The sequence below is a fragment of the Anser cygnoides genome, chromosome 5 (genome assembly GCF_040182565.1).
Source record: "Anser cygnoides isolate HZ-2024a breed goose chromosome 5, Taihu_goose_T2T_genome, whole genome shotgun sequence".
In the NCBI taxonomy this organism is placed as follows: domain Eukaryota; kingdom Metazoa; phylum Chordata; class Aves; order Anseriformes; family Anatidae; genus Anser; species Anser cygnoides.
In genome coordinates, this window is record NC_089877.1 from 5,697,090 (window position 1) to 5,719,224 (window position 22,135).

A 22,135-nucleotide genomic window follows, 5' to 3' on the forward strand; every position below is an offset into this window, starting at 1 on the left:
AACACTGAAGTATTTAAAGGGCAAATACCAAATACATACATACTTTATCAAATACGAAGCAAAACTCAAATCCTTCTATTGGTTCAAGATATTAAGTACATGATGGAATCAAAATATATGACTAGAAATTTTGACTAGTAGATTTGATTAAAGGAGCAGTGAAACTATAAGGTGATGCAAGAAAAAAGTGATTCAGGCTAGTTAGGATACAAGACTTCAGAAAATACTTTGAAGAAAATACATATCTGGAGGAAATGGGTTAAAATACAAGAGAATTGCGAAAAATAGGGCCTATCTAGAGAGCTCAGCTTCATACTATACCAGATGGAAAGTTATTTAAACTAGAAAAAGTGAGGATGCACAGGACAAGCAAAAGCAACAGGTTACGTGGAAAGGATATCAATTTGAGGGGCTTGTCATTAAACAAGAGACAGAAACAGCCCTGCTGGTAATTTACAGCTTTTATCGCCAGCTAACTTTATAATACAGACTAGAACTGGACTATTATACCACAATGTTGGCTTAACAAGATTCAGATACATTAGCTGACCACAGGATCAATATATGCTCATGTGATGCTGTCATGAATAAAACAAACACAAGAAATATATGAAGCAGGACACCTCTCCCAGTGATGAGAGTTTATTAATGCCACTGTACAAGGCATTAAGGTACATGTGGTCTCATACACTGAATTAAAATTCCCATAAACCATCTTCAAAAAGAAAAAGAAAAAAAAACAGGAAAGAAGCTGTCACACAGGAGATTGCAAAGAAAGCTGTCAGGAATTTCTTGTAAGACATCGAGGGGCAAGGGTTGACACCAAAATGGATCATCTCAAGTTGCTGCTGTTCCATCCTGTTAAGAAGAAAATTTCCTAGGAACTAGTTATAAATGTATTTCTGATGGAAATCAGATGACTGAAAAACAGTGAGGGCTTGGAACAGCCTTTAAATCAGAAGTAGCAGGAGGAAAATAAAACACATGAAGGCAGAGTTTGAGAATTTGATTAGCTGGATAATGTTTGTAAACAGCATGGGATTGGACCCGATGAACAGGAAAGACCCTTTTAAATCCTGCATTCTTGAAAGAATTTATGGAAAATGGAATTGGTAGAAAAAAGATTTAATTCAGCAACAATCACTCCGATATTACTTCCTACAGACAGCGCCTCAGAAGCACCGTTCCGGTCAGAAGTTACATGACAACCACCTGAACATCCCTGGAAGACGGACAAACCCACCACTGGACAACAGGACAAACTGAAGAAGCAAACTGCTGCAGAGCCCAAGCCTTCCTGCCTCTCCAAAAAAACACTTGGCCTAATTCAGCTCAGATGTACCAGCTTAACACTGAGGGGGGGACAAAAAAAAACCCAAACAAAACAAACTTAGACCTGAGATCTTCACACACATCATTTTAAAAATGTGATCGTAGGGAAAGAAAAAAAAAAAAGGTAAAGGTTTAGGTTTTTTTTTTTTTTTTTTTTTTGTCTTTCTCCACTGGCTTTCTATTAGACTTTTGCCAGAATACTGACAACTAGCCCAGAAAAACAGGAAATACTCCAAGTCAGCAGCCAGCAATTTCACCTCAATGGAAATTCAGACATGAAGCTTCAGCCCAGTGGATATTCCTTTTCCTGGGGGGAAGAAACGGCCCCGTTTGGGGTGGTGGGTGGGAAATAAAGGAGCAGTTTGGAAAATGACCTTGACTGGCAACAGTTGGTTTTACAGCTTGTCCCCAGTCTGCTAAAAACACTTAGACAATACATAAGATTCAAAACAGCTGCAATCCTAAATCTCCAAGGCAAACAAACCTTTTACCCCCGCCCCCTACTTTCAGCCAGTTTCTACAAATGGGATTTCTCCTGCCACCACCACCCTTGCCAGGGTGTAGACTTTTCCACTGAAGACTTCTCCTTCAGTCTCTGTACTCTCTCTACCAAAAAAAAAAACAAAAATACGCACAAGCATTCATACTCACTTTCTAGTGAGGTGACTAATATTTTATAAAGTTACATCCTATTTTATGATGGAATTATCGCAAAAACAGGAATTGAAAAACGTAGAAAAATGAAGTAATTTGCAGTCACTTACTGGACTCTTACTGGAATAGGGTAGGACGTACTTTTGAGGGCACAATGAAGCAGAAGAGACAGCCTACAAAGTTATGATCGCCAGAGCATTTATCACTGCTGTATAGTTTAAATAGAAACTGCACGTGCTCATCGTCCAAAAAGAAGAGTGCTATAACCAAAGGTTGTGTTGACATTTTTATCTCGAAATTTTAATGAAAATGACCGCGATTCTCTAGAGCAGAGATGACCTTTTTGCCCTGCTTAAGGCAAACAACCTCACACCAAGAAGGCCTTCCCTCTTCCAGCGCAGAACTACAGGGTTTCTGACCCAACCGCCCCCATCAGGCATCCCACCTTCAACAACAGCACATCCAAAAGGTTTGGTTACCATCCCTCCAGCATTCCTGCACAAAAGGAAAGATTTATGCCTACAAAAGAAAATTACACTGGTCCCGCAAAAGATTGCAAGTCATAACGGGAGAGCAGAAAACTGTTTTAAAACAAAGGCAGTATAGTCAAAGCTAACAACAACAAGCAAACAAACAAAAAAACCACACAGCTTCAAATATAAGGTGGAAAGCCCGCTATTCAAACTCTGAGAAAAAGCCTGCTCATGATGAAAGCTCTCAACATGTAGCTCACCGTCTTTATTTTGTAGCCTTTTCTGATTAACTCATGAATTTAAGAATTTATGTAATTTAAATACTTCATTGCTCTACAGGCTATTTCTTTTCTGTAGTGTGTTGAATACCAGCAGTTTCCCTGGTAAATTTGGAAAAATCACATATAATCCCAGTTACTTTTGGACTTAGTTTAGTAGGAACGTTCAATTTTCTGAATATCAGTATGCGTATGTCAGTAACATCACATTATTTGGACACACAAGCCCAGTAATACTTAACAACAGAACTTGAAGTGTCTTTAAGTACTGTGATTAATCTTTACCATTATACCACTACCTAAAAATACTGATTTACTCACCTGTGATGTTTGGCCCTGTAACTTTGCAAGCTGAGTCGTTCGCATGTTTAAGGACTGGCTCCTTGTAACTGTTGCTCCAGCAGATTTCCCATTAATTTTTCTTTCCAGATGACAAGTTACTAACAACTTTTCTTCCAACAGCACAGCGTCCCATGGATCTTCAGCTGTCATACTTGAAGCCATCTCTCCATCACCCTCTGCCTTATATAAAGTCTCCACGCTATCCACTTTTGGTTTACTTAGGGGATCCAAATCTAACCAGTCAAATTTACTAATGTCCCTGCAGCTTTCCGAGGCTGGGAGGTCAGAAACTGCAGACTTTATAGCAGTCATCTCTAAGTCAGTGCTTGACTTCCCATTTTTCAGAAACTCTGAGGTGCTTGCAATTTTGTCAAATACTTTTGCCATTTCTGGTGTAAGTACTGGAGGATATATAGGTAGGCTTCCTTGCGGATGGAAAGGTGTAGTAGCTGCCAACGGATATGAAATGTATTGCGACTGCCTTGGAAGACCAAGATAAAGAGGTTCTCTAGAGTGATAGGAGGACATACTTGGATGGAATCCGTTCTGAAATACACCAGTCTGTTTTGTATAAGAAGCTGAGGGGTAAATAGGAGGTAAAGTGCATGTCACAGGTGCTGGTATCCCAGGTGTCCACTGTCCTCTCTGACCAGCAGGCCCAAGATAAAATTGTGAAGACAGCGATGGGCTCAAAATAGGAGTTACTGGTAACATAGGGGCTTTACTAGATTCAAAACTGTCATCCAGCAGCAGTTTCTCTAGCTCAGCATGAGTGAGCTTCTCTATGTCAATGGTACTTAGTTTATCTTCCATTCTCTTGGCATCAGACTCTGGAAACACCATGAGATCGTGGTCCTGTTTGTTGTGTGTCTGTGCTTTTTGCCTGGTGCTGCTTACAGAATGAAAAGATTGTTTGTTACCAGCTATACCTCTTTCTTTCTGCATCTTAGCTAATGCCTCAGCTTCCATCTGCAACGCCTCCTCTTTGTCCACATCTTTTGACCTTGCTGTTGCCAAAGAAGGTGACGAGCGCTGTTTAAATCCATTGCTACTGGATATCTGGGCCATACCGCGAGAGCAGATGTCCATTGAAAGAAGCAACACTTCCCTTGTACTGCTTGGCTACCCTTGGCTTCGGAATAGATTCAGCAGCTCTGAAAAGGAAATGAAACATTAGAAAACCATGTAAGAAATCATATGCAGAGAACTACTAAGCCATACACCACCAAATTACAAGGTTGCACATGTAATTCAGAAGCCTAGAGCAGAAAATCCTGAAAGAGAACAGATTTTTTGATCCAAGTTAAGAGAAGCCACACAATTAAGTTCACAGCCTTAGCATTCTGAAAGACCCATCTGTTTTTTTTTTTACTAGTTCTTACCAGTAGGTAGAGAATTACTTAGTTTCTTTCTGCACCACTAAACCTCAGACACGGAAAAGGTGTATTCAGGTACCTAACGGACTTCAGCTCTGAAGCAGTTCTGTACACTTAACCAGCTTCAATCCCTGAAAAATAGAAATTGTTCTGAAAACCATACGGATACTAGTACTGAGAAAGCACACAATCTGGAGGATTCCCAGTTTACTTCAGTATATCGCAACAACAACAGAATTGGCAAATTGGTCACTGTACCATGATTACAATGCTCATGGTTACAATGCTCAATGACCTTACTTCATTTGGAAAATTAAGTTGTACTTTACCCCCTTAACCAGTAAATAGCACTTATGAAATGTTATTCCTTGGACAAGCAAGATAAATTATTTAAGTGCAGCTGCTCATTAAGTAATTGCTTTAATGGCCCCTGAAAGGAAGTGTCATTCACTTATGTAAGGGAAGAAATTCTGGAAGGTTGCTTTTGCTTAAGGCCACCTCCAAGAAAACGACATCTAACATTCCTCCAATTTCAATCTTGTGCTTGGTACCATTATACTACTTCCCATATTCACCACAATCTTTATGCCTCTGTATTAAAATAATCTTACAACAGATCGTCACAAGAAGTGTGTTAGTTTTCCATATTATTTCTGCTGTATTCTACAGCTTTTACACACAGCCGGCTTAGCGTTGACTCCAAGAGATAAGCTGTCTTCCAGCAACAGCTAGTATGCATATCAAGCAGCAAGATAAAAATCACGAATAATGAGTTTCTGCTAGGAGGCTTACATAAACAGCAATCCTCATTAAAACACAGTTTCGCTGAACTAGATGTGCCCTCTCAATGTAAATCATCACGGCTTTAAGTCGTGCAACAAGCAAATCAAACAAAATAAAAGACAAAAAAAATTATTTGCAGAAAATACAGATAAAAACTGTCTTTGTATTCCCTTGCTATTCGTACCCATCAGAAGTTATTTCTCCTCGAATCAGACCAGAGATACGTGCTTCAACCACACTGTACTTCTGTCGACCCGCCACATGGACAGCAAGATTCTTAGCAGATTTCTAACAGATTCTTTAAATTCTTTAAGACTCTGGCCAAGCTTTTGTTTCATCTACTTCACTGCAGTGGCTTATACTATGAAGGACTCTTTACAAAAGGTTCTATACATTTCAGCTAAGCCTGATTCAGGTCAAACCCCTCAAAAAACAAGATTATACCAGAACTGATGTTACAGGTACCACAAGACTGCAGGAAAAAAATGTGTGTTTTTTTTTTCTTTTTTTTTTTTCCCCTTCTCCACTCTCCCAGAGATATTCCCCCATTTTATTTTTAAAACAAGCCCGCTCCAGTGAAGGGTGAAGTCAACCAATTTTTGTAACAACTTTCTAACCACCCTTTAGAGAGAAACTGTACCAAAAAGGTGATGAAAACAAAAAAGACATTTGTATTTGTAATGCCTACAACACGGTCCTAGGTCAAGAACTGTGATGTCCCCTAGAAATGAGGAATATTTTGGTGCTAAGCACTGAAAGGAATAGCTCAAACAGAACAAATGCCACTGGCAGCTCAAGAATACAACATTTTCCTGACCTTAATTGTACAAAGCCCCATAGCACTATCATGCAACTTAGCTGTTTACCATTTCTTTAATTAAGAGCTACCAAAATCCTTTCCCATCAACCTATCCCTTAGCTGTAAGCTAAGAGAGGAAAGGTTTATTCTGTCTTTAAAATGAAACCCCTACTAGTTAGTAAAAAAAAAAAAAAAAAAGGCATGCAAGTTATCTAAAGAATTATTAAATTTAGCTTAGATGATTTATGGATTTATGATGAAGGATGTAACTTCCCTATTAAAACCTAGGACTTTACATTCTTAACAGCTCTCTTTAGAATGGTTAAGACCAATGTGTACAATGTATCTCAAAATCAGCACAATGCTAAACAAACATCCTGTGCTTATGGAGTTCCTGCTTTGTTAGGTGTATTTCAGACAGATGCTGATCACTGAACCAGTGACAGACCAACAAAGTTAAAAACTGAAAGCTACACAACTGAATTCCTGGGGAATGAAGTCTTGAAGAGCCTATTCGTATGCATCCGCTCCACGAAATAATGATTTTCAACACAGACGAAACTCTACCGCAGAGGCAGGCACCAGCTCCATTCCCTTACAGGACATCAGGCTGCACAGGCTGGCGTTCGTCAAAGCCACAACTACTGCCATTAGAAAGAAGTGCTGCCCCACCTACTGCCCACCTGCACAGCAGAGTGTTGGACCCCACAGGGGAACCGATGAGGAAAAATGTCGGGCTGGCTTTCTCCATGGTTAGGACCAGGCCCCGATCGGGTTTACAGCGGAGCTGCAGCCTTCCGCAACATTCGGTCATTTTCTAGGCTCCTGTTGGCAGGACGGTCTCCCTAAATCTTCTCTTAAAGCTATACGGAATACTTCGCAGATGGTTAAAATCGCTCTGTTAAATCTCCAGACGCAAGACCACCCTGCACTTCCCAATTCATGAAGTTTTCTCAGTTATTCCTACCTGGCTTTTCCAGGAAGCAGGAGCATGAAGCGCAGTTTTTGCAGCCTTGCTGTTGCCCAAGGATTCTGAACAGCAGCAGGATCTTTCTCCCGAATTTTATTCAAACAAACTGAAAGATGATCACACTTGCTAGGACTACTGAGAACTATTTGGGCAACAACTTGGCAGAATATTATCAGCGCATTCTGGTGCCGCCTGATAATTGTAGCAGCGAGAGCAAGTCGTTTTTCTGAAGGAGAAAAAACACCACGATTATACGGCCTTCAACGCAACTATATATAAACCAAGTAACAGTAGCTTTGGCTCCTTAAGAAGTAGGAAACCTTATTTTTCTGCTGAACTCGACAGCTTTGATCTCCCTTCTCGCCAAGCCGTCTCCCACTCACAACAAGGCAGTGTTTCAGCGAGTCATGCCTGCAGACAAACACGCATTCCTCGGCGCTCGGAAACATGGTGCACAGCTACTGCAGCACGCCCGCCCGTACATCCAGAGAATCCCACTCTCTCAATAACTGCTCATTTCTTTCACAATTTCACTCGACAGTGCTGCATTTTTCTCGGTTTGACTGCACGCTTGCACTGGCAGAAAGCTGGAGTGCTGACCTGAAGATTAGGACTATCACTTGCTATCTGGAAACCTGAATTGGGTTTTTATTTTTGCAAGGCAGACTCTGCCACCATGTACACCCTCAAGTTTGATCACTTTATTTAAGCCCTGTCCTCAGGACAATTCTAAAATCAAATCAGTGTGTAAATCTCTGTCAAACTTGATAAGCAGACTGCAGCTTTCAAACAGTTCAAAATTAAAAACATCTGATAACACCGCAAGAGTTTTAGCAAAACCTTGTTCTGCACACCAGTTTTATACAGTAAATTCATCACATGATAGAAGATCAGAAGAAAAGCTCCCCCGACTTGAGGATCATTAAAATAAAGGCAAGCCTACTTTTAATGTTAATGACACTGCGTCGGCTAACATTTTCACATAAAAAGATGAGCTTCGCTTTGAACTTTTGAATTTGCAGCCATGTAAATTCAAAGGCAGACAGCTAGCAAAATTTAAACCTCTCCAGCACTTAAAAAGAGAAGGGCAAATTTCACTTGCACCATCAGCAGGAACTTCCCAAGCACCCCGAAGAATGTTTCGGATCAAATCCCAGAGGTGGGAAAGAGAGATCCCTGAGCCACTCGGGGCCACACCGTGAGAAGTCATGAGAGTCTGCAACAACTGGAAGGCATCGAAAGACCTGAAAGTAATCCTTAGAGCCAAGATTGTTCTCATCTCAACTACTGCACACTCTATTTTAAGCAACAGTAAAAAAAGAGAAGTTCTCAGCAAAAAGAGGTTCTCACCTTCAAAGGCACAATTCTCTTTCGAAATCCTTAAAGAACTCGTCAAACGCTTCCCAAAACAAAACCAAAAACCTGGGAACATCTGGAGGGATTACAACGGAGATTTGAAAGCAATAAAACGATCCCCTCCATGACTTACTTTCCCCAAAATTTGCAGTAAAACATACGTACCCATACTTTGTGTAACATCACCATGCTTGCCTGGCCCTAGTGGTAACTGATCAATACTGCCTGCTTCAACATTTCTTTAAAAGAAGGTCTAAAAACCTCAACACCTGACTTATCTACAGTCTTGACTGAAGGTAATCCCTGTCTTGTAGTGAGGCAGGGTACCTGTAAGCAGTATTTTCTGGAAGCGTTCCACCAGATGCAGGAAGGTAGAAATCCACAGGCCTTTCTCTGGCTCGAGTCAGGCTGGGTTTCCCTAAAAGCAACAATTCCTCGGTCGCAATTTTGAATACACTTGTTTAGAGTGCAATGTTCGTTTGCTCAGCCGTGTACCTGTTGATTGCCATGCAAATCTATTTAACAGAATAATGCTTATCAAGTATACAGCAGCAAAACTTTATAAACAAGAGCCAAGAAGCAGCAGACGTCCGACAATCTCCTTCACATCAAAGCCTCTAAACGGGATGAAAATTTATTTCAAAACAGATTCTCACTTACAGAGGCTTACATAAAAACAGAACATATTTACCTACGGACCGCTCCAGCACATGTACAAAAATGAACCAGGAAGCAATTCTTTCTAACGAGGAATTTAAAGATTTTTGGTAAGAAACATCAGGAGAATGATGCACGGGATGTCACATCTCTACCAGGAGAGAGACTCAAAAAATCTAAATTAGTTTCCTACCTTAATAAGCAAGGAACATTTTATCAGAGACAAATCCCACCACCTCAGGCAGAGGTAATCTCACCATCTGCTCATGACCATGCTAACATTCTCCTCTACTTCAGCTGAGTTGCACAACAATTTTCTCCTCAAAAATAAAAAAGCAAACGAAAGCCAATCAAGTTGGTTTTGTTTGTTTGTTTGTTTTTAGCAATCTTTGTAATTTGTTCTAGTGCTAAACAAGCACAGAGTTCATACTACTTGCAATTCATCCTTAAGAGACACTTTATAACGACAACAAATCAGTTCAAAAACACTCTGGAGTTCCAGCACTAAATACAGAAGTAATGATAACGTGTCAGACCATTTCCTAAATTCTTTATAAAGTAAAACCTTCACATATTGTAGGCAGAGCTTCCTCAAAACAAGCACAATTTTCACAATACCTCCCTGTTAAAAAAAATAAAAAATAAAAAAAAATGTAAGGCATTTGCCTAATACTGAATAATAGCTAACTTAAAAATTAACCTATCTTGCCTGCATACCAGAGACAGTAGCAGTTTTGTGGGATAGCCGGGGAAACTTCTGCAAAATAAGACAGCAGTAATATACTACGGAAAGTACTAGTCAGCTGGAAAGGAATTCATAGCCAGACATTTGCCACAGCAGGAAAACTCCTTAGCAAGAAAAAACACAGGAACTCGGACATTCAAAAGCCTCCCTGCCAGGTGCATTCACAGATTGCTACTAATAGAGAAAACTGCACCGATACCTCATCAAGTAAGTCAGCTGAGAGTTACTTACGGGCTTGCCAACATAGTATGTGCATTTGGGGGGGGGGGGGGCAGAAAGAGACTGGAAAGGAACTAGGACAAAACGTTAACAGAGAAGAGATTCTGACGGTGTCATCACCACGCATGAAGTGAAAACAAGATACAGAAAAAGCAGAGAAATCATCCCAGCAATGCTTGAGAGAGCAAAGGCTTTATTTTAATTCAAATACATGCAACAACTAACGTACCAGATACTTTAATTCTTGAATATGCATTAAGCTGGGGTACAACTGTTTATCCCTCCCATGCATCTAATAAAATAATTATTTCCAGGTACATTATACGTTAGGAAACAAACAGATTCTTCAGCTGCGTGACGGACTGTACATCGAGCACAACTTTGGTATTACTTGGTTTATCACTCCTGTCCTGAGCTTATACTCTTTCTTTTTACATCATCACTCTCCACAAAGTACGGGAACTGTTTACTTGTTAGAAAGGTCAAATAACCTAAGCAATTAAGGATATAATCAGACTGATCTTCTTTCAAAATAAATAAGTATATATATATCATATATATATATTAACAGCAGCTGCTTAAAGTCAAAAAATACTTCCAACATCAATCTGCTCATTTATCTTTTCTGTTTCAGTTTGGAAGAACTTAATGGGCTGCAGATACACCTGTTAAGAAATGTAAATAAATTATGTCAAACGAATTGTAAAGAATTTACTGACAGACATGCAAGTTCTACAACAATCCTTTCAGACAAGAAGTCCCTTTTTTCTTTTAAAATACTGTTAGATTTAGATTGCAAGTTGTTCAATAAGGCGTACAGAAGCAGCAAAAGGTTAGCGTTTCAGCTACCGTTCTATCTCGCTACCTTTCCATTAACACTCAACAGCTTCTTTAACACACTCGTAGCAAAATCAGAGGATACCTCCTCATGGATGAGATTAACTGTTAACTGAAAGGTCAAATCCATTTCAGTTCAGATCGTATCTATAGAATTTTCGAAGCCAATTTCACTGGTTTAAATAAAGGTGCGATTTTTAATTGGGCACAAACTCTGACCCAGCACTTTCCTATTTCACTCAAGTCATTCAGGATAGCCTCTAAACACCTCACCAGCTGTACTGAGACCAACATGCACCTCTTAACTGAGATTTTAACAATTCATTTACATCCAGGAAGTACAATTTCATCACAAAGCTTCTGATTTTGAGAGCTAAATAAGAATAGGGTGTTTCTAATACTAGAACCAGAAGCTTCCAGGAATACTTCAAGGTCTTTCGATATTGGCAACAAGCCTCTCGAAAACCCCAGCCTCAGCTGCTTCAGTGTTTATAGGAACACTTACGAAGTCCACTACTTCAAACTATTTTCATCCATGCCACTGTGCAAAAGACTCTAGATAAGGCATACTTTCTAAATGTAGAATCTCGATGTTGGATCGACTTTCCCAGACAGCATTCCAAGGAAGCGTCCAGCACGGTGTTCTAGCCAAATTTCAGCATAGGCAGCTGTAGCTACCTGCACGTGTTTTCTGCTGCCACAAAGTTTTTCTTCCCCTTCTCAAAGCAGTGCCTCGCACCACCAGCCACTGCAACCCACTCCACCAGTGGATGTGGGTACGTGCAGATTGGGTACAGCACGTCTGCCAGCTTCCTGTAAACGTTTGCGCTGTTACACCCCTCCCTTCAAATTCTGAACCCAACAGCCATTTCATATGTCTGTTAAAGAGATACAGGTCTTAAAGAGAATCAAATTCTTGTGCGTAAGTTGCATAAAAACGTGCAACCCAACACAGCCAACAGTGGGTGCCGCAGCTGAAGAAAACAGTAGCGTGAGCTCATAATACTGGACATGGAAGATTTATCACCAGAAAAATCTTTATAAATACTCAAATCACGTCAAGATGCCCTTAAAGCACAAATCAACAAGAAACATGACATTGGTTTCACTAGCTGTAGAAGCGTCTTCTACATCTCCATATTTCGCCTTGTTTTGTTCCCAGCTCTTTAACAGCCTACCTGCAATTCTGTTCCTGCTGCACAGTATTTTCTGAATGCAGATACCAGAAAAAGCAATAATGAAACCAATGGCATCCCAGGCTATTTCACGCCAATGCACTTGGCCAAGATTTTTTCCATCCCTCACAGCCAAGCCTATTACCAGCATTGTTTGACAAAGGCTAAGAATTTTGGTTCTGTTGCAATGTTTCTCCTTGCAGAATAATGCTTTCATATCCACTCCCTCTGCTTATTTCAGAAGTTTGCTTTTAAAAACTTTTTACTAACTCTTCTTCTTTTCAACCAGCTCTAAAATTGCACTTTTCTCTAGTTCACCCATATTTTTCACACGCTTTTCCCATCAATCTCTCTTTTCAACGCACACTTGAAAACCCACACGTAATGCAAAATATTCCACACAGAATCAACATTAGCTGCTGGTTTAAGGTATGCCTTCCTTTTAAGCAATGCCAGTGCCCCAAATACTTGGATTCCCCATCTGAATAATTCACCCAGTAATCCACGGTTTGCAAAGTAATTTTACTTTAAAGCATCACTTTCAAAGAATCATAGAACAATTAAGATTGCAGGGGGCCTCAGATGATCCCTAGCTCAACCTCCTGCTCAAAAAAGGGTCAGTTATGAGAAGAGTGCTCAGGCTCTACCCAGACAGCAACATCACAGAGTTTAAGTTATTCATAAAGCACAGGCCTGCTCACAGTAGGGCATGATGAACTATCCCCAGCATCTACCTGTAGAAGTACTTCCACTAACCCCTCATAGCAGTGGTTTGAAGAAGCTAAATATCCTCTTCAATCAAAAATATACAAAGTCTCGAGGGGTGGGAAGGACAGGGTAAAAGAGGAAAGAAACGTTCGTGCCATCCAATTACTTGAAAAAAGATGCCCAAACACCATATAGCCACGTAAGGCTCTACAGCACAGAGTTTAAAAAAAAAAAAAAGTTTCTTATATGCCCGAAGTAAGCCCTCCAAATATCCTCCTAATTTCACAAAACATCCAAAAACACACCAAAATGCAAGAAGTTCATGCTATTATTTAGGGAGAAAACTCTCCCCTGCAAAGTTCCTATTCTATTAATCTGTTCCCTGGCTCTGCACAGGATATTCCTTTAACATATCAAAAACATTAATAGAATATGGAGAGAAAACCATGTCACCGCAGCTCTGTCCTAGACTTACCTCTGCATCACCGTATTAGTACCAACCTGCTGGTCTAACAAATGCAATTCTGCTGCAGTAGCCAAATTATTTCTACCACTTGCTTCAGCAGACAAGTTTCCCCTCAGGCAGGAAACTTGCACAGTTTCAGTTATAACCAGCAGATGCTTCTCAGTCACCAACCTGGTATGCATGAAAGTATTAAACAGTTGTTAATTACTGACAAAACAAATGCACTGTTTACATGGACCTCTTAGCTTTACATATTAAAATGCTTATGAGATTACTTGAAGCAATGAGCTTTTAAAAAAATAAACAAAATCCACTACACTTCCCTAGTAGAAAAGTAACAGGATGGCTATATTGGGTCAGACCACAGGTTCATCTCGTCCTTAACTTGTCTCTGGGTGGTTTCAGAAGGGCATAGGTGAAAAAAAGTTAAACCAGGACAAGCAAGCAATGACATTTCCTCAAAATCCTCTTCCAGTCTCCACTAATATGCTGCTCAAGGAATTCCTGAGTTAACTTGTCTAATATTTAACAACCGTGATGTGTTCTTCCTGCAGGAATTTGTCCAACTGCACATGGGGCTTGGAACACCTACCTTGTAACAACGCTGTCATCAACCCTGAGCTCTTCCACTGTGACTACAGCCTATGCAGGAGAGCAGATCAGTTATCACCGACCTGTTCTTGATGCGTCTTCGGCAACTCCTAACATCACCAGCAACACTGAGACCTACCAGCTGCAACCTCTGCGCAGACGAAGTTATTTCATCCAGGTTATCCTGCACAAACCAACCTCTAGATCGGAACAAGCGACAGTCTCAACGCAAACACCACATGAGCATCCCATTTTAAATTTTTTTAAACGGATCAACAAAAGGGATGTCAGAATTTTAATGCCAAGCACCTGAAAACTAGGAGGTACACAAAATGTGCAGGCATCTCTCTCTACTTCAATTTCTCAATGAAAGCATTCCTGAGTGATCACCACTTGGAACAAACTGAATTTAGTCTAAACAACTGCAGACTGCATTTCTACTGAAAAGTAGAGATCAAAGGAGCACTTCTCCTAACTTTTTTTTTTTTTTTTTAAAGTGAGCTTTGAAGAAAACATTTTATTCTAAATGACTTATAGAATAAATGAGGTTCACCATTACTGGCATGCTTAGAAACATTTCCTCCTTCACTTACTTGCCCAGTCTGGAAACAGCTTCTGCATTCTTCTGCAGAAAGTGACACCCCAGCAGCCTCTCCATGCACAAAGGGCTGGATGAATGCTCTCTGAGATGACTGATGTTATTGACCACTGCCGATAAAAACTGAACTCCGGTTCTGGTAAGTAATTACACGTCACATCCACATCACAGGAACATATTTACAGTTACACTGCTGTGAAGCAAGCAATTTACGTTTGTACCGCCCTCATTCATTTTTAAATTTGTTGCATTACTCTAAAAATAAACAAACAAATCCATCCCACAGTTATTTCTACACTAACTGCAGACACTAAGAGGCAATCGTTCTAAAATAAGAGCTTTATCTGAACATCATTAAGGCTGGCCTCAAAGCACGTACTATGTTATGAACTCTACTCATGTTATCCTTACAGTGTCCTACCAATCAATGTTACTTTATTTTTCTTTCTTGAAGTTTCCATAGGATGCCCTTCACGTTGATCAAGATTTTTAAAATACACAGTATGCAACCCTGCTCTGATCAAATTCAAATTCCCCATGGGATTAGTTTTTCTAGCTAGTCCTATACTAGTCTGGTTTGGTCCAACACCAAAACCTAACACAACAAAACAAACCAACAGCAAAAAAACATCATCTCAGCATTTTCATGTTTGTAAGCAAGGTTTTAATTCAAGTTTCTCCAGCTACACAGCAGGGACAAATTAATGATAGCAGCATAGGGTAACAAATATCAGCAGTTTCAATTTTACTCAGTCTGAGAAGTAAGAAACAGAAGAACACCCTCAGAAAGGAATTATTTACTTGAAGTTTTGAAAGGCATCATTTTCCATTTCAAGCATTCCCTTCTCTTTGCTGCTGTACAGAGCTCCTCAAGAGAGACCAGCACCTAAGTCACCAATGTATGCTCGTATACGCTGCTTGTTTGTCCTGAGGAGCTTGTACGTTTGCCTCGCTGGTGACGAGAGCAATACTCCATAAAGAAAGAGGAACCTCGAGTTTCCAAAGCAGGATTACTACGACTGTAATCAAGCAGGACAAGTTTACTTTAACAAACAATCAGGAAAAAAGGAAGTTTGAAAGTCTTTTTGAGACCTTCGACGTATATTTTTTTTAAATCAACATCCACCTTCACGTAAAAGGTTATCAAGCAGAGCACAACATTACAGAGGCACAGGCTCCAGTGAGTTTATTGGTTTCTTCAAGGAAAGGCCACTTGGCTCCAAACGCCTTACTCGCCTTCTCCCACCGGCTTTACCTTCTCCACAACTTCCTTCCACCGTCCGTCTGCTCTCAGCGGATCTGCCCGAGTCGCTCCCGAGTTTTGTGCTGAAGGCGGTGGGATTTACCCCCCTGCAGCCCGCTAGCCCCCGGCAGTACCTTGAGCCCCCCGCCTCCACGAGCAGCGGGGGCTTTTCGCCGCTCCTCGGCCCCGCTCCAGGAAACGCAGGGCACCGGCGGAGCCCCGCAGGCCCCGCTCCCCGCAGCACACCTGCCCGCCCGGGCCCGGAGGCCCCCCGGAGGCTCCCCGGAGGCCGAGGGTGGCGGAGCCGCGACCCCCGAGGGGACCCAGCGGAGGAGGGGACCCGGCCCGGAGCGGAGCCGCGGCCCCGTCCCGACACACGGCGCCTACCTCGCAGCGCCGCCGCCCCGCGGCCGCGGCCATTCCGCTTCCTCCCGCCCGCCGCCGGGCTGCAGCCGCCCTCCGGTCCCCCCTCCCTGCTCCGGTCCCTGCCTCTCTTCCCTCCGTCCCTCCCCGTTCCCCGCTCCTCCCTCCCGCCCGCCGTGCGCTCACATCCGGCCCCGCGGCCGGGCACCGAGCGGCAGCCGCGGGCAGGGCCCGGCTCCGGGCCGCCCACCGCCATTTCGTCCCCTGTGGGCCCCCGTCGCTGCACAAGCTCCACACGATACAAAACACCGCGAAACGCAGAAGACGCACGAGAAGAGCCAGTTTAGAAGCTACAACATAAATGAATTAACGAAGCCGAGTCGCAAACTGACTGCCGTTTGCCGTGCGATTATAGTTAAACCCCATCGCTTCACAATCTAAGCATCTTCTGTAGGGTAAATCCTGACCTGGCACCAGCAGCGCCAGTGAAAGCCCTTGCAAAACCAGAACTTGGAAAAGTTAACACAAAGTATGTTCCTGTAGGAGCATCATAGGCGTGATTCTTTAATTACGCAGATTAACAAAGTTCTTACTGCCATTTGACTCTAAGCCATCAAGGAGGTTTCAGGCTGTAGGTTATTCAGAAAAGAAGCTGATGCTTTCTGATAGCAGACCGCTATTTGCAATCAATAAGCACAAAATCCCACTATGACATCTACCCCCCCAAGACATCTACTTGGCTCTCAAGGTCCAGATTTCTTGCTAGGCAGCGGTCTGTCCTTTAAAAGTGCAGCAAGAGGTGCCCATGCGCACATCCTTTCTGTTTGGCAGCACAGATAATGAATAGCATTGTTTTCTTCTAAGAAAATCCTGTAACAACTGACGTGGGAAACCCTTTCCTATGAAGAGGGTCTGCACAGCATGCTGGACATGGATTGGAGGCTCATTCTGCTGCGCAGCTGAGGGTTTCCACCTTCTAAAGGGAGGTGAGATCTCTATACTATCCGCCCTTTCTGTGCAGTGTTGGCTCTAATAAACAGCATTTAGAAGGTCACTTTTTAGAGTATGAGTGCCTTTCTTACTGATGGGCCAGCACCTCCTGGTACAAAGCAGAACCTGTGATGTGTGTGCTGCTTTCCTTCTCAGAAAAGGAAACCGCCCTGGATTTCACCTCCCAGTCACTGGCCACGGGGGTTAGTCCTGGGACAACTATTTTTCTATATTTCATCCATCACTAAACAAAGGAGTGTTAACCTGCTTAGCTGGAATAAAAGGCAGCTACCATATCCAAGAATTCCAACAAGACCGTGACTATTTGATTGACTACCTACCGTCGTAATATTGGTCAATGTGTGACAGCACAAGTGGGTCAAATGTGAACCAGAAGCTGAGAAAGGAAAGATGATTTGGTTCATTCTGCTGATTAATGCACAATCATAGAAGACCATTTTCACGCTTGCGTACAAGTCCCATGATAACTAGAACCTTCTGGGACTTTCCCTTAGAAATTATCTCCTTCTTATCAGGAATTTTCCCTGCTATTTAGCATGTATTTTAACAATTTAATCCCACCCTTTTTAGTGATGTCATTACTGCAAAATATTCTTAAGGTACTTCATGTTAAATAGGCACCAATTTCCTTTTATCACACTAAATACAAACCGCATATGCTATTCCTTCCTTAGCTTTCACCCCTTACACTGAAGAGCAACTCCAACACCAATATTTTTGCCTCTGCTTTCATAGTTTCTCAGTGACATTCGCATTAAATGTATACGAATTATCAGATATGGTCTAGAAGCAGTACCACACAGCTTTTGGAAACAGCGTCTCTATACCTGATGCCAACAAGCATTCTCCGTAGCTTGGCCTTTACTAATGGGGAGCCAAAATGGTTCTGCTTCGAGAGAACTGCTCGGCATTAGAAGCCCACCTTCAAAGTAGAAAGGCACTGTCCCCCAGTTGAGTCAATACAGGGAACAATGACATAGCCTGCAGACTGGCTTACAAATGGGTAATTACAAGTTACACATTACCGCATGAAAACATGACGTCAGTTCCTAAGTATTGCTTACACAGGAAGTTACTAATGTGTTGCTGTAAGTACAATGCGCAAGGTGCGTGTCTCAGCAGTCTCGCTGCCTTGTTACTATCTGTGGTGTCTGAGACATCCACCGAGTATCGCAGCTGCCCTGAGAGTTCTCAGGAAACACCTCGTAGAAATACATCTTGGGGAAAAAAAGGTGTACTGCAGATAGATGAGCACTAAAAAATCCATATAATTTTATGGAGTAGTATTTTTACTAAAATTTAAATTGTAAATTAGAGGCAGAATAAACAGAGAATTTGTTCAAATGTTTGGACAAAGTGCTGTGCTCAGTAGTGCTAATACTCAAACTTCACAAAATAATTCCAACATAGCACATGCAAAAAAACAAATCACCCTGTGTAAATAACCATACTAATACTGGGATTAACTGGCAATCTGATAAACTGCAGCTGGCAGATGCCTTTTAAAACAATACTTAGGATACAAGAAAGCTTGATGTAGACCCAGATTAAAAGCACAGCTATACCCAACAAAAAAACAACAACAAAAAAGTGTTTTGGTGAAGGAACATCTGGAAGTTAAAAAAAAAAAAAAAAAACTTTTAGAAGAAAAATGCCTTAATTTTCCTCTCAGCCTGAAACACATTTTATGTAAGCCTTCTAAATTTAACAGATGAATGCCTTAATTTAACTACTGGAATTGCTACTCACCCTTTACTAATTGGAAGCAATAAACTTGATGCCTATTGTTAGAGCATCCTTTTTGTGAATGAGAAATTGCTAGTAGAAGCACGGGGATTTTAGAAGGACAAATATGTTTCCTCTGAAAATCGGAAGATGGAGCATATTACGCCAAGGACAAAAACCTCTTTGCAAATACCGTGACAAGTACCAGAATATGGTACTTACTTTGTGCAGGAAATCCCCAAACATGTATTCCGAGGAAATTCCCAAACATTTGTTCATCAGGGTGGGGACTACAACATGAAATTCACCTCCGTCCTGTTGAACGCTGTCCTCATCGCAGACCATGTCAGGGCTCCTCGCTGTCTCCTGGAGCAGTGTGGGACAATGGCCCTGCAGGAGCCCACAGGTGCATTTGGGGCTGGTGCACAGCACCCATCCCAAAGCTGCCAGCCTCAACATCACAGGGCCCGTGCAGGTCAAGGAAGCCCTGTGCAGTTGTTACAGCTGGCAAGCTGTGCTTGGGGCTCTAGCTAGTCTTGGGCATGTGGCCCTCAAAAGCATTATGGCCTGTGGATTACACGTATGATGCACCTTAGGAACTCAAGTTTGAAAGAAAAAAGCTTAATTGTGATACACACTAAGACTATGCAGGAATTTAAAATTATTCATCTACGTTTATGACTCCAACGTTAGGCTGCTTTTCAGGAAAGCTATGGCATTCAGTGATGTTTGACTTAGAAGCTAAACAGTTTAAATTAATCTTAAATTATAATTTTAGAATATACTTAGAATCCATTAGCTTGAACAGTGACTGCTACACAAATCTACCAATCTTCAGTAACCAAGACAGATCTAATGTCCTCGAGGTGACTATTGCTTACTTAAAGGCAACAGTTTTAAGCTGTTTTGGTAACTTGCATTTGGTAATTTGCATCAAAGTTTTAGCTAGTTCTTTTTTTTTTTTTTTTTTTTTTAACACTTTTTTTTCCCCTAAAACCAGCAGAGGGAGACAGGTTCTTTTTTACTCCAAAACAAAAGTCTTATTTCCTCAAAAACATGCCAAGTTGAACTTTCAGTACAACTTCCTCCATTAGTCTCGCAATACCTTTTCTTGTTAATTTTAAATTGTATTATTAATACTCATTTGGCTTGCTTTAAGTGTTTACTCAAGCTTAAATACCTACTGCTTACATCTATAGATGTTTATTTAATAGTATGTTGTTATTAATAATTCATTGTGAAGTTCTTTCAGGAAGAAATGGGATATCAATGTTGGTAATGAATGAAAAAGATAAATAGGCCATGGTTGTTTTTATTGTTTCACTGTTATGCAATAGATCACGTGTTTTCACTGGGTAAGGTTTATATATAGCTCTTAAAATCTACACAATAATTTCAGCTATGTAAGAGTTACATTTAAGCTCAAACATAAGAAAGTTCCCCTTTGCAAACCAAAATAGAAGAAAAAAAAAAAAAAGCCAACAACCAAAACCAACAACAAAGAAAAAACACTAATAGTTGCAAGTGCAAGTAAAATCTTCTCTTAGGTTAATTTCTTAGGACCCAGGTCCTGTTTCAGTAAGCGAGAATTTAGGTACTAGAAGCCAAAACACTATTACAGATCTTGGCACAGAGAATTAGGTATTCCCTGCATCATTTAAATAGCATCTCTATGGCATAGCATGACAGGGCACACATTTGAAATTCATAAAAGATTTCTCATATTTACCCCAATTTTCTTCAAGCAAATTATGTCTAGAAGAGCTGTTGGACCAGGAAACCTAAGAACATAAACAATTTAATATATTTTACTACTGGTTTTACTGTAAATATTGTGATAAATTTTCCATATAACTTTTTACAGATTGCTTGCATAGAGAGGAAATTATATGAAATGGTTTTGGATAGGAATGACTGTGCTCAACTGAAGACACGCACAATTTCTGTCATTTGAAGGTTTTAAATAAAAAGAAGCTTCTGAACATTCCTCAAATGGAGTGGAAGTGGAAAAGTTAGAAAACACAAGCAGAAGCTGTGTCAGTGCTGCAACATATTCGGGAGGCACCATGGGATAGTTTATAGCCTACAGTATGCATTGGTAAGGACAATTAATGTAAGAATGATGTCAGAAAAACCCGAGGGAGAAACTGTGGACAACAGGATGCGTACCTGGAAATAGCAATCATTCCTTGGTAAAGGTAATTGAGGTAATTGGGAAGACTTCTGGCAAATGAGGTGCTTGAAATCCCAATCACAGCAAGTCATGCTTAATCAGACATCTAAAGACAGAGGATGATAAATCTTCATATTGACTGCTCACCAGAATTGCCCTTTATTGAAGGATTACAAGAAAACAAAACCAGCAACAGCCGTAGGAATCCTACAGCATGAGACTTCCACAGCGATCTTTATCAGGTTGTTGAGAAAAAGGCTACAGGGACTTCTCCCAGCTGCCCCAAACCCTGCAGCCCCATGGACAATCCCAGCCCTCGCCAGCAAAATCTGATATTCCTTTCCAGTATGAGCTAACCGCCTGAGGCTTCCTGTAGTCTTGTAGTAACCCTGGGTTCATCAGTGACATGACTTCTCAGGCCTTCAAGCGTTGCAAGTCAATGGAGATATTCTACCCTTAAGAAAAAGGAACAATTTCTTATGTCATACGTTTGTTCATAATCACACAGTATACGATGCTGAGAAGAAATGCTCGTATCAAATGCATTCAGTGAGGTAGTTTTCATACCCCCGTCCAAGCCTAATTCTATCATGGCTTGGCCCTTAATCCTTGTATTCTGCTATACAATTTTTTTGTGGTTTCCACAAGGGAAGTTAAGCACACAATGTGTTTCCTGGAGGACATTAGTAAAACTGGTTATCAGGTTAAGGGTCAATGATTCAAATTCAAGATTTTACTTAGTGGATGCTCTGGAAGCAGCAGAATTGATTTAAAATGCTTGAAATCCTTGCCAAGATGCTTTAGTTGGTAAATAAGCATCTCAAGCTTAGGAATGACACTTATGTAAGAGCAGAGTACTGGCACATTATTCAAAGGGACTTATTGCTTGCATTTGTTATTTACTTTGTTATTTCATGAGTAGAAAGATACCCATGCATCTGAAGGACAGAACTGAATATTGTTTTAATAAAAGTGATCTCTGAGTTCAGTGGAAGACTTTTCAGATAAGACAGCAGTAGTCAGCACCCAGCAAAAAGAAGCTAACATCATTAATACATGTTGCAACTCACCTAAACAACTTGAGATAGAGTTCATGTGCGTGTGGGAGGAGAAAAGTAGCGTGTGTTCACATACACGCCTCCTGGGAAACTTCAAGGAGGAGGACTACTCATCAGCACACCACACAGTTCTGGCCTCATTACAAAAGCTGTCTTCATGGATACTCCTCGCCCACCAGAGTAATCCTACCAAATCTATCTGG

At 41.1% G+C, this 22,135-nt stretch overlaps 1 protein-coding gene across 6 annotated transcripts in view; it reads right to left on the minus strand.

Annotated features, from left to right (window-relative positions):
* The window catches only part of PIK3C2A (phosphatidylinositol-4-phosphate 3-kinase catalytic subunit type 2 alpha), a 49,613-nt gene extending 33,481 nt beyond the window's left edge, over nt 1–16,132 (minus strand). For 2 of the 6 annotated variants that reach the window (XM_048070201.2, XM_048070199.2), the window contains exons 1-2: nt 15,990–16,132; nt 3,059–4,233 (exon numbers count right to left, since the gene is read on the minus strand). In XM_048070201.2, the coding sequence (XP_047926158.2) occupies nt 3,059–4,168 (1,110 nt within the window). In that variant the 5' untranslated portion in view covers nt 4,169–4,233; nt 15,990–16,132. Of the gene's footprint in view, nt 1–3,058; nt 4,234–4,461; nt 4,587–7,004; nt 8,994–9,213; nt 10,501–14,354; nt 15,590–15,989 lie in introns of those variants that run through there. The other 4 variants (XM_048070200.2, XM_066997178.1, XM_013177729.3 and 1 more) reach the window with 4 other exon arrangements.
* Nucleotides 16,133–22,135: the final 6,003 nt, after the last annotated feature.